The sequence below is a fragment of the Sinocyclocheilus rhinocerous genome, unplaced genomic scaffold (genome assembly GCF_001515625.1).
Source record: "Sinocyclocheilus rhinocerous isolate Xijiao unplaced genomic scaffold, SAMN03320098_v1.1 scaffold1050, whole genome shotgun sequence".
Classification (NCBI taxonomy): domain Eukaryota; kingdom Metazoa; phylum Chordata; class Actinopteri; order Cypriniformes; family Cyprinidae; genus Sinocyclocheilus; species Sinocyclocheilus rhinocerous.
Window position 1 is genome coordinate 359,540 of NW_015651629.1, and position 13,183 is coordinate 372,722.

The 13,183-nt window shown below is 36.3% G+C and overlaps 2 protein-coding genes across 2 annotated transcripts in view; both read right to left on the minus strand.

The window, feature by feature from the left end:
• LOC107713230 (uncharacterized) overlaps positions 1–2,364 on the minus strand; it is a 12,374-nt gene extending 10,010 nt beyond the window's left edge. Inside the window, exon 1 of the mRNA XM_016518681.1 lies at positions 2,262–2,364. Coding sequence (XP_016374167.1) covers positions 2,262–2,361 — 100 coding nt within the window. The 5' untranslated portion in view covers positions 2,362–2,364. The remainder of the gene's footprint in view (positions 1–2,261) is intronic.
• A 1,867-nt stretch (positions 2,365–4,231) lies between these two features.
• Positions 4,232–13,183, minus strand: part of pfklb (phosphofructokinase, liver b) — a 32,970-nt gene continuing 24,018 nt past the window's right edge. Inside the window, exons 15-21 of the mRNA XM_016518682.1 lie at positions 12,756–12,908; positions 10,621–10,785; positions 9,681–9,742; positions 9,449–9,560; positions 9,225–9,324; positions 6,214–6,319; positions 4,232–5,080 (exon numbers count right to left, since the gene is read on the minus strand). Coding sequence (XP_016374168.1) covers positions 4,933–5,080; positions 6,214–6,319; positions 9,225–9,324; positions 9,449–9,560; positions 9,681–9,742; positions 10,621–10,785; positions 12,756–12,908 — 846 coding nt within the window. The 3' untranslated portion in view covers positions 4,232–4,932. The remainder of the gene's footprint in view (positions 5,081–6,213; positions 6,320–9,224; positions 9,325–9,448; positions 9,561–9,680; positions 9,743–10,620; positions 10,786–12,755; positions 12,909–13,183) is intronic.

Here is a 13,183-nt window from a genome sequence, read left to right on the forward strand (position 1 = left end):
TTTTTTTTTTAATCCAGTGTTTGTTTTCAGTTCTGATTTTAGTTAGATTTTTTTTTCATGAAAAAATTATATATATCAATCCAAGTACACAATACATATATGACCACAAGAACTTCATATGCTTTTTTTGTTTGTGTTTAGATAAATCGTTTAGAGAGGTGTGACCAAACTGTTAAACTAGGTTATTTCCAAATCATCCAAGCACCCGATTGATTTCTAATGTTTGATTAAGTAGTATTAAATTGTAAACGAAATTACAGATCCATCTTTGAAATCTGATCGGTTGATAACTTTTGACAACGTTTAATTCGAGTGCGAAAATAATTAATATCTATTCTAGCGCATGAGCATAGAGAGATTTGCGAGTGCACAGGACACAGTTTGAGCGCGCACACTTTGAGCTAAAGGAGAGACACGTTTTAAGTCCGGTTTTGTGCGAGAGCAAAGGAAATCAGCGTGCGAGCGGAGAGATTCGCGCTGGCGTAATATATTTATGTGCTTTCGTGCTACAATAATGCGCTCTCCACATTTGTCATTAAAATAACGCCATACATAACCAACTGTTTATATGTAAACCTTATGTGTTTTTGACAGTATTTGAGCAAGCAGGCGTGAAAGATAACTTAGTCCAGTAACAAGGCGCTGTTTGACAGGCTTTTTAATGTGCGCGCGCTTCAAGTGTGCATGCTCAAAATGCGCATGTCAGAACAGAACGTGAATGAAATGTTTACTGGCAAGGCTTGACACACCTCGGTCTCTGTAGTGTTGTGATACGTCATACATATTCACGTAGCAGCAGTGGTGCTGAGAGAACGTGCTTGAGAAACAGTTTATTTCATTTTTGTATGTTTTTTGTAATAATTATATGTAAATAAATCGGTTTTACCGATGCAATTATGTTAGAAACTATGCATCGTGATACAAATGCCAATTTGTATCCGATGCTCACTTTTTAAACCGATTTTAAACCGATGCATCGCATCGTTAACTTTTTATGCCGATGCACCGAGCGAATCGGGGAATCTTGAGCCACATGAACAATCAAAGTTCATCACAAGTAGCTTTTCCACAAGCTGAAGTATATACTAATATAGAGAAGATACACAGAGTCATTCCCAGAAACACAAAACACCATCATGGTAACACACAACTTTTAAATAAAGCAATGAACATTCATTAAACAACAGAAGATGTAACATAAAACCCTAAAGTACATAACTGATAACAAAAACTATTAAGAAACAAAATACTAAAATACTTTCAAATGTGGAGCGTCACGCAGAGAATTCTGGGAATGTCAGTTTACAGATGTTGACAGTAAATTATACATTGATTTGTTCTTTTTTACTTCTAAAATCTGTACAATTAACAGCATTTTACTGTAAAATTACATGAAATGTCTGTTTAGATCTTTTACAGTTTTTCCCTGTTTACTGTTAATCTATTAACATTTTTTTTCCCGTAGTGTTTTTACAATATTTTATGGTTAAAATGACATTCATTTTTTACAGTGTATATATATATATATATATATATAATATCTGTGAATGTTTTAGCTGCAAGACATACTGATTTCTGTGATTGTGTGAGACTCAATTGTGATAGCGCTATAGGTAAATAACAAGAAGAATACAAAGTGAGGTAAACTGTAAAACTGTTTGCACTACAAACCTGTGTGTTTGATTACAGTAATAATTTTAAAATATATTATATGAAATAGTAGTTTGCAACATCAAGCATTTGAAGACACACACAGACGCACACACACACACACACACACACACACACACACACACACACACAGACAGACACATACACACACACAGACACAGACACACACAGACAGACACAGACAGACAGACAGACAGACAGACAGAAACGCACGCACACGCACACGCGCACGCACACGTACACGCACACACACACAGACACATTACCATGCACTCTGCATGGGCTGTAAGGACAGAATCTGTGAGATGAAGTCAAACGCGGGGCTCACATGTGAGACTCCAGCAGATCTACAGCCTCAGTTTGATTGAAGTGTTTGGCCCAGTCAAGAGCCGTCCTGAAATAAACATCACATTTACATTTATTGACTGATGTTTCAAAAAGTGACTGAGATTTGTTGCTGGTTACTGAACTTGTTAGAGACGAGCAGCTCAAGTGACTCTCTCTCTCTCACACACACACACACAGTTTTCACATTTTGGGAGTCTTCAGCAAATCAGGGTGAGATGAAAGTTTGCATTATGGTATGGTACCTGGTATGAGAGCATCTTTCCTGCAGTCGTACAGCATCCCCAGCTGGAAGGATCTCCCTAGAGCTGCTGTTTCAATCACATCCACTCCTACTGTGGCCATACTGAACACACAAGAACAGGCAGAAAAAGGCCTGTTTGCTGCAAATGAAGAAGAGTTTAAACAAATCTTGACATTTGGAGGTTCCACAGTCCTGACAGACAGACCTCTTTTAAAAAATGTCGTCTGTTTCGGTTTGCCATCAGAATGTTGTGCTTACTTTACATATACTTGTTTATATTTAATGCGTTGTCAAATGTGGAAGAACAATTTAATTCCCAGATTGCATTTGCTGATAAATAGTACAGTACAGTAAATAAATTCCACTTCATGTGTGTTGTGGCCAATTAGAATTCATAAATTGAAATGGAGCCAAATCTTTTGGTTCTGACCTTTGTACAACAATATAAACTGCTATAAACAAGTTTACACGTGTTCTGTTCAGTATTACGGTAAGAAACTGTAAACTCAGGTTAGTGTGGAAAAAAGACACTTTACTGTTACCAACTATTCAAATCTTTTATTTTGTCATATTTCTCACACCTTTAAGTGTGAATCCTGTAGTAGACTGAGCACAATGTTCACCTTTCACTCGTCAGGAAGCTGTCTGATAAAAACAGAGCCAGAAATGGACTTTTAAATGGATTTAACAACACGTTTATTTGGTTTCAGTCTGGCATTTATTAGATGTCACAGGTTTGCATAAGTATTCAAATTGTATTCAAGTATGTTTTAAAGTTGTTAAAGGAAGGAATCTCAAGCTGCAGGATTGATTCACACCACTGGAAATGTTGTAGTTCATTAATAAACACACACTTGAGTTTAATGACACTCTACATATTCAAGAGCAAAATAAATGTTGCATACTCAAGCTGTTTCCGTGAGTTTTCTCCTCTCCTTTGTCTGTTTTACCTTCACTTTCACTTTCTCATGAATGTGTGTTTAAGCAGAGAGATTTGAGTTTACAGTCAGAGGAGGAGTTTGAACACGAGCATCAAACCAGACACAGCGAAGCGAGTTTCTGCGCATGCTCAGAGGAAACAGTTCTATTTTTTTTTTTTTACAGTTCTAATCTTGAACACTTTAAATTATTTAAGCATCAGTTATCATGCTAGATAAGATTTATTTGTGGAAAGAGTCAATAAATGTATTATTAGTTTATAATTCGCCTCATGGATGGAGAAAATCTTCAGATTTCATATACCTCAGGAAAATGTTATGGGGTTTCAAATCAAAATATGAGCTTCTGTTATGAAACAGGAGGTTGATTTCATACATGTCCACTGTAGAGGACACCAGGACTTAAAGCATGTTTATTACACATTTTGGGAGACACAACAAATGAATGATGTATCAATATTCCTATTAAATATTAGATATTATGAAAATCTTGCTAATTATTACTCCCATTATTGCACTTATTTGTTCATTCTATGTTGCCCCAAAAACACATTCATATGCAAATTAGATACAGTTTATAGATACATTGTATATAATGGAAAAACTTGTTTATGGCCATTTCACACATTTTGCATGAAGAAAAATGGTTCTACATGACAAAATACTCCTCACAAAAACGCGACACTTTCCAGCTGTGAACGTGACGTCATCAACGCATTCTTCCTCGGCGCCGTTAAATGCTTGAATCTGATTGGCTGACGAACGTTCTAAGGCGTGTAAACTAATTATAGATTAATATATATTGTAATATTTAAAGTTTTATTTAGATTTTTTTAATTACATGTTATATTAAAAGTATTATTATTTAGATTATTACACTTGTAATCAAATATACATTATTAAATATTTAAAACAAAATTTGTTAATATGTTATCTCTTTATGAATGCATGCTGCTACAGTAAAATCATGGTTTACACTTAAAAATAAAACAATATAGTACACACACACACACCACACAATGTTTTTGTTAATCAGCAGAAAATATCTATATTTATTTGGTCAGGTTTAATCACTAAAGCACATCTTAAAAAGTTGAGACATGCAAATCTAACATATTCATCTGTAAACATGATATGAGGGTAAAAATTGGCAGCATTTCTACAGGTCAGAGGAGAATACTGAGAAGAGCACAATAATTCAGTCACAATTCAGTAATAATTCAACGGCAGACACTCAAACAAATCAATGATTCTGGAATAAGGAAACAACAGCTAAATAATGACAGAAAATATTATAATACACAAATAGCCAAAAAAACAGTCTGAACAACAGAAAGATGAAAAGATTGTGTCCAAAAACCAGAAAATCAACTCCAAGATCATTCAGAAACACATTTCACCATTTCATCTTTTACACAAACTCCATCCAGCCGCGTCAAACGTGCACAACCGTCGAAATATAAAGAAGGAAATATTATAACAGGCCAGTTGTTAAAAACTAATAAACACAAGACAAAGGCACAGCAGACGGGCTGAAGCACGAGCACAACATCTGTTCTTTAACATTTCAAGATGAATGTAGTTCATAAACACTGATGTTCTGTTAATAACGTGTTCTATGCAGCATATAAACGCAGTTATGAGTATGACGGGATTTATTGGCTCAGAGGTATGCAGGGTTAATGTGGCATGAGGATGAGGATGATGATGAGGATGAAGGGAGTGAGCAGCCGTTCAGAATCCGGTCTCCATGCTCAGTGTGCGGCGCGTCACGTGTTCGATCTCTCCGGTCACATACTCGTCAAAACTGGTCTGATATTTGGCCAACATCTTGAGCATGGGCCGCAGATTGAGCCACCACTGCTCCTGTGGCATCCGGTGTCTGCAGAAACACACACACAGACACACACAAGCGCACACAGACACAGACACGCGCAGAAAAACGCACAGACACAGGCGCGCACACGCACAGACACAGACACACGCACACAGACACACACGCAGACACGCGCACACACGCAGAAAAACGCACAGACACCGACAAACACACGCACACACAAACAAATATCATCCACAGATACTAGAACGCAGCAATGCAAACAGGTGAGAAGATTGCACAGATCCACACGGAATTTCTTTGAAAGATATTTGCTTTATATGCTGTTTTGTAGTAAGTTTTTTTTTTATTATTACTTTATATGTGACCCTGGAGCACAAAACCAGTCATAAGGGTCAATTTTTTGGAATTAAGATTTGTGCATCATATGAAAGCTGAATAAATAAGCTTTCCATTGGTGTATGGTTTGTTAGGATCGGACAATATTTGGCTGAGATACAACTATTTGAAAATCTGGATCAGAAAAAAATCGAAATATTGAGAAAATCATCTTTAAAGTTGTTCAAATGAAGTTCTTAGCAATGCATATTACTAATCAAAAATTACGTTTAGATATATTTATGGTAGAAGATTTACTAAATATCTTCATGGAACATGATCTTTACTTAATATCCTAATGATTTTTGGCATAAAAGAGAAATGGATAATTTTGACCCATACAATGTATTGTTGGCTATTGCTACAAATATACCGCAGCGACTTAACACTGCTTTTGTGCTCCAGGCTCACATATGTCCAAAAAAACCAAATTTTTCACACACAAAAAAAACGTTTTTAACATCTTGTTGCAACATTTTACAAAATCAAGATTGAATATATTTGGTCTAAATCCCATGTTATAAAAGATGAAGTGCTATGCAGGTTATTTAAGACAATATTAGCTGATTAGACGGCAATGCTGAGCTGAAATGCTAAATGTTTGCCCTTTCTCTCTTCTTCACCGTTCACACATCTCTGACCTCAAATACATCAAACATTACCCTTTTAAATTAGATAACTAACTTTTTAAGACTAGTCTAAACAGTTTATGCAACTGGCCCCAGTTCTTTATTTACCCTTGCTCCCGGATGACGTTCATTATTCATGAGGTGAGATATATTTAGTCACGTGACTCTTACTCAAAGTCGGTGTGCGCTTTGAGTTCGGTGACGGGACTGAACGACATCACTTTCTTCTTCATGCCGATCACGCAAGCCGTATCTGGAGCGTTCGCAAACACACGGCCTGCGATTCACAAGCAAACAGATCTTCACTCATCATCACTCATATTAATAATATCTAATCCATTCATTTAAATGCATTTGAAATTAAGGTTTTATCAATAAGGAACGTTTTTCTGTTGTTACAGTTATTCAGAAAACCTATAATAATAAATATCATCAGGGTTCTAAGATTCATTCTGAAGTGATTCACCAAAAAGAATAGACTCTTTTCTATTGCTTATGAGTAAAACTTGTGAGCATGTGATTGACTATAGAAATGCATACACAAAAAATCCCTATTTTACCCTTTCATAGTATTTAAAATACAGTTCCCTCGATCTGTCGAGGTCTATCACTATCCCGGGTCCCTGTAAGGAGAATAATGATTATCGTCCAGTGGCACTTACTTCAGTAGTAATGAAGTCTTTTGAGAAAATTATGATTAACTTTGTAAAAACAGAGGTCAGCTGTCTTTCAGACCCATTTCAATTTGCATAAAGGAGCAATAGAAGTACAGATGATGCTGTTATAGCCATGACACATTTCATAAATAGGCATCTAGAGGATTCTAGCTCGTATGCACATCTTTTATTTGTATATTTTAGCTCCGCTTTTAATATGCTGCAGACGTATCGTTTAATTGTGAGGTTGAATGATTTTAAAGTTCACCCTTTTATTATAAAATGGTACTATTCTTTTTTTAACCAATCGCAGACAGCAGGTCAATGTTAATGGAACACTGTCTGAATCCAGAATTTTGAGCACAGGTGCCCCTCAAGGCTCTGTCAGCTCACCGGTTTTGTTTTGTTGTTGTTTGCATACGGATGAGTGTAGAAGGTGTTATTCTAATAATTACATCATTAAATTCTCAGATGATACTGCAATCTTAGGTTCATTGAAAAAGAACGGGGACTTGTCTGAATATTTTTCAGAGATTGGAAGGTTTGTGAATTGGTGCTAGCTCTGAATGTCAATAAGACAAAGGAGTTGGTGATCACAGGCACAATCAAACCATCATATAAATATCTTGGTGTCTTTTTTGATAATTCACTGACATGGAATATCCATGTAGATAATCTTTGTGGTAGGTTACAACAACAGTTGCACTTTTTACGTCGTCTGAGAATTCATGGTGTTGATCAAAAGTTTATGATAATCTTCTATCAGGCAGTCCTTGAGTTTAATCAGGTACAGCATCACAGTCCGGTCTGGTAATCTGAACTAAACCGTTCCGGATGATTCACGTTGCTTGGAAAATGATTGGTGTTAAAGAACAGACATCATTGCAGACTATTTACGAACAGGCCACTTTAACACAAGCTAATAAGATTGTCTGAGATCCATCCCATGTCTGAGTTGTTGCCCTCTGGGAGGAGGTTTAGAGGTCCTCGTTGCAGATTGAATAGATTTAAAAACTCATTCATTCCTGTGTCTATAAAGCTGTTAAACAGTGGCAGTATGGAGCTGTAATTAAGTGTTTTTGTTGTTGTTTTTTAATACAGTATCAGGTTTGTTTATGTATTTATTTATCTATTTGTTTACTTATTGCTGTGTTATTGTTTGTTGTTATTGTCTGTATTTGTTGATAATTGTGTGTTAATTGTGAGTTGACGGCAGCATGCGTGATAGGCCCCAAGACAAACGTCCCCACATGTGGGACAATAAAGTTTACCTTACCTTACCTAGTAGTAGATTTATTTTTTAATACTTCTATTTAGATTTAATTTATATTTATTTCAATCTTTGTAATTTTGTTGTGCTTTTATCATTTATTTATTAGTTATTTAAAAAAAACATTTTAATTTAGCTTTAATTCATATTTATTTCAGTTTTAGGTTAATAATTTTATTATGTGCTTATCATTTTTATTAGTTTTCAATAAATTTATTTTTAACTTTAGTTCTAGTAATTTTGTTATGTGCATTTATCATTTTTATTCATTAAAAAAAAGTCTCTTTCATTTATATATATTTTTCAGTTTTAGTTAATTTGTTATGTGGTTTTAACATTTTTAATAATTTTGAAATTTTTTTGTTATTTATTTCAGTTTTACTTCTAGTAATCTTGTTATGTGCCTTTATAATTTTATCCTTTTTTGTATTTCTATTTAACTTTCATTTAAATTTATTTCAGTTTTAGTACTTTTATAATGTAATTCTATCAATAAAAAAAAAAAATCTATTTAGCTTTCATTTTATATTTACTTCAGTTTTAGCTTTAGTAATTTTTGTGCCTAAACTTGTTTTATATATTAGTTACTTGCTACGGTAACATTCCTAATTTTTGTTTACGTTTTGTAAGTTTGTTTTTAATTGAATATTTGGGTTGCCAGATATAAAGAGACTTAATCCCCGAAACAGAGCTTCCCACTTGCGCAATTGTGGACGCGTCGAGTGTAAATCAGCCTTGAGCGTGTGTGCGTTAAATACAGTGAAGACAGCGCGTTAGTTTAGAACGTAGAGAGAGTGTTAATTTGTGCGATGATAACCTACCAGCAATGTAAATGATTTTTTAAATATATTAGAATGAGTACATTACAGTGTAAATTTATTAGAACAAGTACATTATTATTTATGGGCTTAAAAACAAGATGCAAACAATCAGAATATTGTACCTGGTGGGGAGTGCACAATGTAAACATGAAACATATGCCATTACCTATATTGTACTGTGGTACAGTTATGGAGGCCCTTCATAATGCAGAGGTCAACTGCCTGCTCTGCCAATAGTTAGAAATGGCACTATAGTAAGCAGTGTTTAATAAACAGCTGTTTTTATAAATTCTGCTGAGGTGAAATTCAGTGCAGTCATGTATCGTAATACGTATCGTATCGTGGCCTCTGTATCGTGATACGTATCGTATCGTGACTTTGCTGGTGATACACAGCCCTAGTTGACAGTAACACTGGTGTGAATGTGTGTCTCACCCTGTCTGTATGTGTTGTTCATCTTCTCTGTGAGCCACAGAACTGACTTCACTCCCAGTTTAGTGCCAAAATTCCTGTCGAACGGAGTGGGAACGCCGCCCTAAACACACAAAACAACACGAAAACAAGGACTCAAATTCATCAAACCAACAACATGATGATTCCACCGGGAGCGTCTGATTGGTCGGGACGCTGGTCACATGATCACTAGACGGGCGTCTCACCTGCTGCAGGTGACCCAGAACATTGACCCTGCAGTCGAAGACGCCTTTGCCCTCGGCGGAGTAGAGATTGTGGATGAAATCAGTGGTGTAGTGCTTGTGACACTTCTCATTCCTGCAGAGAAGACGAATGAAGACAACTTTCAGTGAATCGCAGCAAAATAAAGGACAGAAGAGAATAATCAAGACTCATTATTACACACACTGCAGCATCAGGTGTCATGTGATGCTTTACCTCAACACTAGTCCTCTCTGAATATCATTCTTCATTTTCTCCGTCAGATGCTCCACGTTTGTCTGAGAGGAAACAGTGAGAACTGGTTAAAATCTCTGAATTTCTAAAACATTTGATACGCTGAACTTGATCAAAACCACAAAGCACATTTAAACAGCAATAAAATGACATGAACAAACATATCTGAATCAGAATCTGGAAGAGCTTTAGCTGTTTTCATGGGTTAAAATGATAATATACACTACAGGTCAGAAGTTTGGAATAATTATGGTTTTTTTAATGTTTTTGAAAGAAGTCTCTTCTGCTCAGCAAGGCTGCATTTATTTGATCAAAAATACTGCAAAATTGTGAAATAATATTGTAATTTAAAACAGCTGTTTTCTATGTGAATATCGGTTAAACTGTAATTTATTTCTGTGATCAAAGCTGAATTTTTAGAATCATTACTCCAGTCTTCAGTGTCACATGATCCTTCAGAAATCTTTTTTTTTTTTTTTAAGAAATTAATACTTTTATTAATCTGTGATGCATTAAATTGATTAAAAGTGACGGTAAAAACATTTATAATGTTACGACAGTTGTCTATTTCAAATAAATGCTCTTCTTTTGAACTTTCTATTCATCTGTGAATCCTGAAAAATAAAATGTATCACAGTTTCCACATAAATATTGTGCAGCACAACTGTTTTCAACATTGATAATAATCAGAAATGTTTCTTGAGCATCAAATCAGCATATTAGAATGATTTCTGAAGATCATGTGACACTGAAGACTGGAGTAATGATGCTGAAAATTCAGCTTTGAGCACAGAAATAAATTACAGTTTAACATAGATTCACATAGAAAATAGCTGTTTTAAATTACAATATTATTTCACAATTTTTACAGTATTTTTGATGCAGGCTTGCTGAGCAGAAGAGACAGGGATTGTGATCTTGCCTCCAGCTCGTGGATGTTGAACGGCTCCTCAAAGATGTAGACGGCGTCTGCTCCCACGGCGATGCCGGTGGTGGTTGCTAGGTAACCGCAGTATCCGCCCATGGTTTCCACGATGAAGACGCGGCGTTTGGTTCCAGATGCTGACTGCTTGATTTTATCACAGCTCTGAGCAAACAGACAGAGAGAAAGCTGATTTCAGACTAGGGATGTAATGAATACTGGTTTGACGATAAATCATGATAAAATTCCCCACAGTTAGTATTACCGTTTCATATTTTAATTATCATTATAACCGTATTCGATTACTGTCCAGCATAAAGCACAGTTTTAAGTAACAGTCTCAGGAGCGCACAGCAGCAGAGGAGTTTCGTTTTGAGTGAAAACACAGAGGAAAAGCTGGGAGATTTTAAAAGAGTGCTAAGGGAATTATACAAATGAATATATTAATTAATTTTAATTACACTTGAACGAGTTGTGTTCAACCAAGTCTCAACCTTTCTCACACACAAGTACACAGACGGACCATCACCTTCAACTCAACATGGCTAAGACGGAACTGCTTGTGGTTTCAACAAACCCATCACTTTATCAAAATTTCACCATCCAGTTAGGCTCATCAACCATAATCCCTCAAAAACAGCTAGAAACCTTGGAGTTGTGATTTGATGATAAGCTAATTTCTCAGACCACATTGCTAAAACTGCCCGGTCCTGCAGATTTGCTTTATACAACACTAGGAAGATCAGGCCCTTTCTTTCACAACATGCAACACAACTCCTTGTTCAAGCTCTTGTTCTATCCAGGCTGGACTATTGCAATGCTCTCTTGGCAGGTCTTCCAGCCACTTCTATCAAACCTCTACAACAAATCCAAAATGCCGCTGCAAGATTAATCTTTAATGAGCCAAAAAGAACCTTGTCATTTGCACTTATATATTGTTGCTCTTTTGTTAGTTTTGACTGCTTTTATTGTCCTCATTTGTAAGTTGCTTTGGATAAAAGCGTCTGCTAAATGACTAAATGTAAATTAATTCTGGTAGGTTCTGACCGTCTTCAGAAAAGATTCAATGGCATTTTGTTTTCATCTTCACTCCATGTAAAACCTAATAAAGTAGTGTTTTAATCACAATGCTGCTTTGTGCAGCAGATTACGGGAAACAGCTGTAATTCTGCTGTTATATCAGAGATCAGAGAGTGGAGTTACAGAGACTTATATTTATATTCAGCTTGTGTGCAGCAGTTTCTGTCTGGCCAAAAAACGGACCGAATTTTCATGCCCTGCTGTAAATTTTGACCGGTTGATGAAAAACAAGCTCATGTGGATTCTACACATTTAAACAATTCAGATAAGTTATCTAGAATTATTTATGGAGCAGATAAAATACCTATAATCATTTATTAATCAATTATAATTTTGACTTAATCCTTTTCTTTATTTAAAGGCTGAAATGTGAGGTTTACCTCTTTATGAAACTTTTTCAAAGTTTTATTTAAACACGCTGTGACTGAGTGAGGAATCATGGGAGTTGTGGTCTTCATCCGCACAGCCGACGCAATCCGACGGGACTCGGGCAGAAATCATGTTCATGGATGAGCTAATGATTTATTAACGTAGTAGAATGAAGCAGGGGGAGGCTGAAAGCCGTCGAAGCGAAACAAGGCGCTGAACGAGCGCGACACACGGCTGGAAAGCAGCGGAGCTTTTATTATGCCACAGTCGAGCGCTTCCGCTGCTTCCGGTCGTGTGTATGTGGGGTAAAGTTCAAAACATTTGGGATAATGTAAGCACACAAGTCAGCAAAATATATAACACTGTTCTAGTGGTTTCTGGATATTTTAATAAAAAAATCTTACATATTGTGCCTTTAATATCTGGACATCATTGGCAATGTTACTGTTTTAGTGTTTATGCAAACACAAAGTAATTTTATTTATTGTTTGTTGATTTTAAATATGAAACTTGGTGAAGTGATTTATGTGTCAGAAGTTTTTGAAAATTTCCAGCACATTGTAACAATACCGTGATAATACGGATAACTGTGATAATTTAGGACACTATAATCGTGATAAGAAATTTTCATACCGTTACATCCCTATTTCAGACTCAGGACTGACCTGTGATCAGCCGTATCTCACCTCCATGGCGGCGTTCACGGCTGTGTCTGCTCCCAAACTGAAGTCTGTGCCCGGCACGTTGTTGCTGATGGTGGCGGGAATCACACACATAGCGATACACAGTTCATCATAGCGGCCTCGAGCCACAACCAGCTGCAGAACTCCTTCATACGCCTGCAGGAGACAAACACAGTTATCACACACAGAGAGAGAGAGACACACACACACACACAGAGACACACACACTCACACAGAGACGCACTCACACAGAGACAGACACACACTCACACAGAGACACACACACACTCACACAGAGACACACACACACACAGAGACACACACACACACAGAGACACACACACACACAGAGACACACACACACACACAGACAGACACACACACTCACACAGAGACACATATACACAGAGACACACAGACACACACACAGA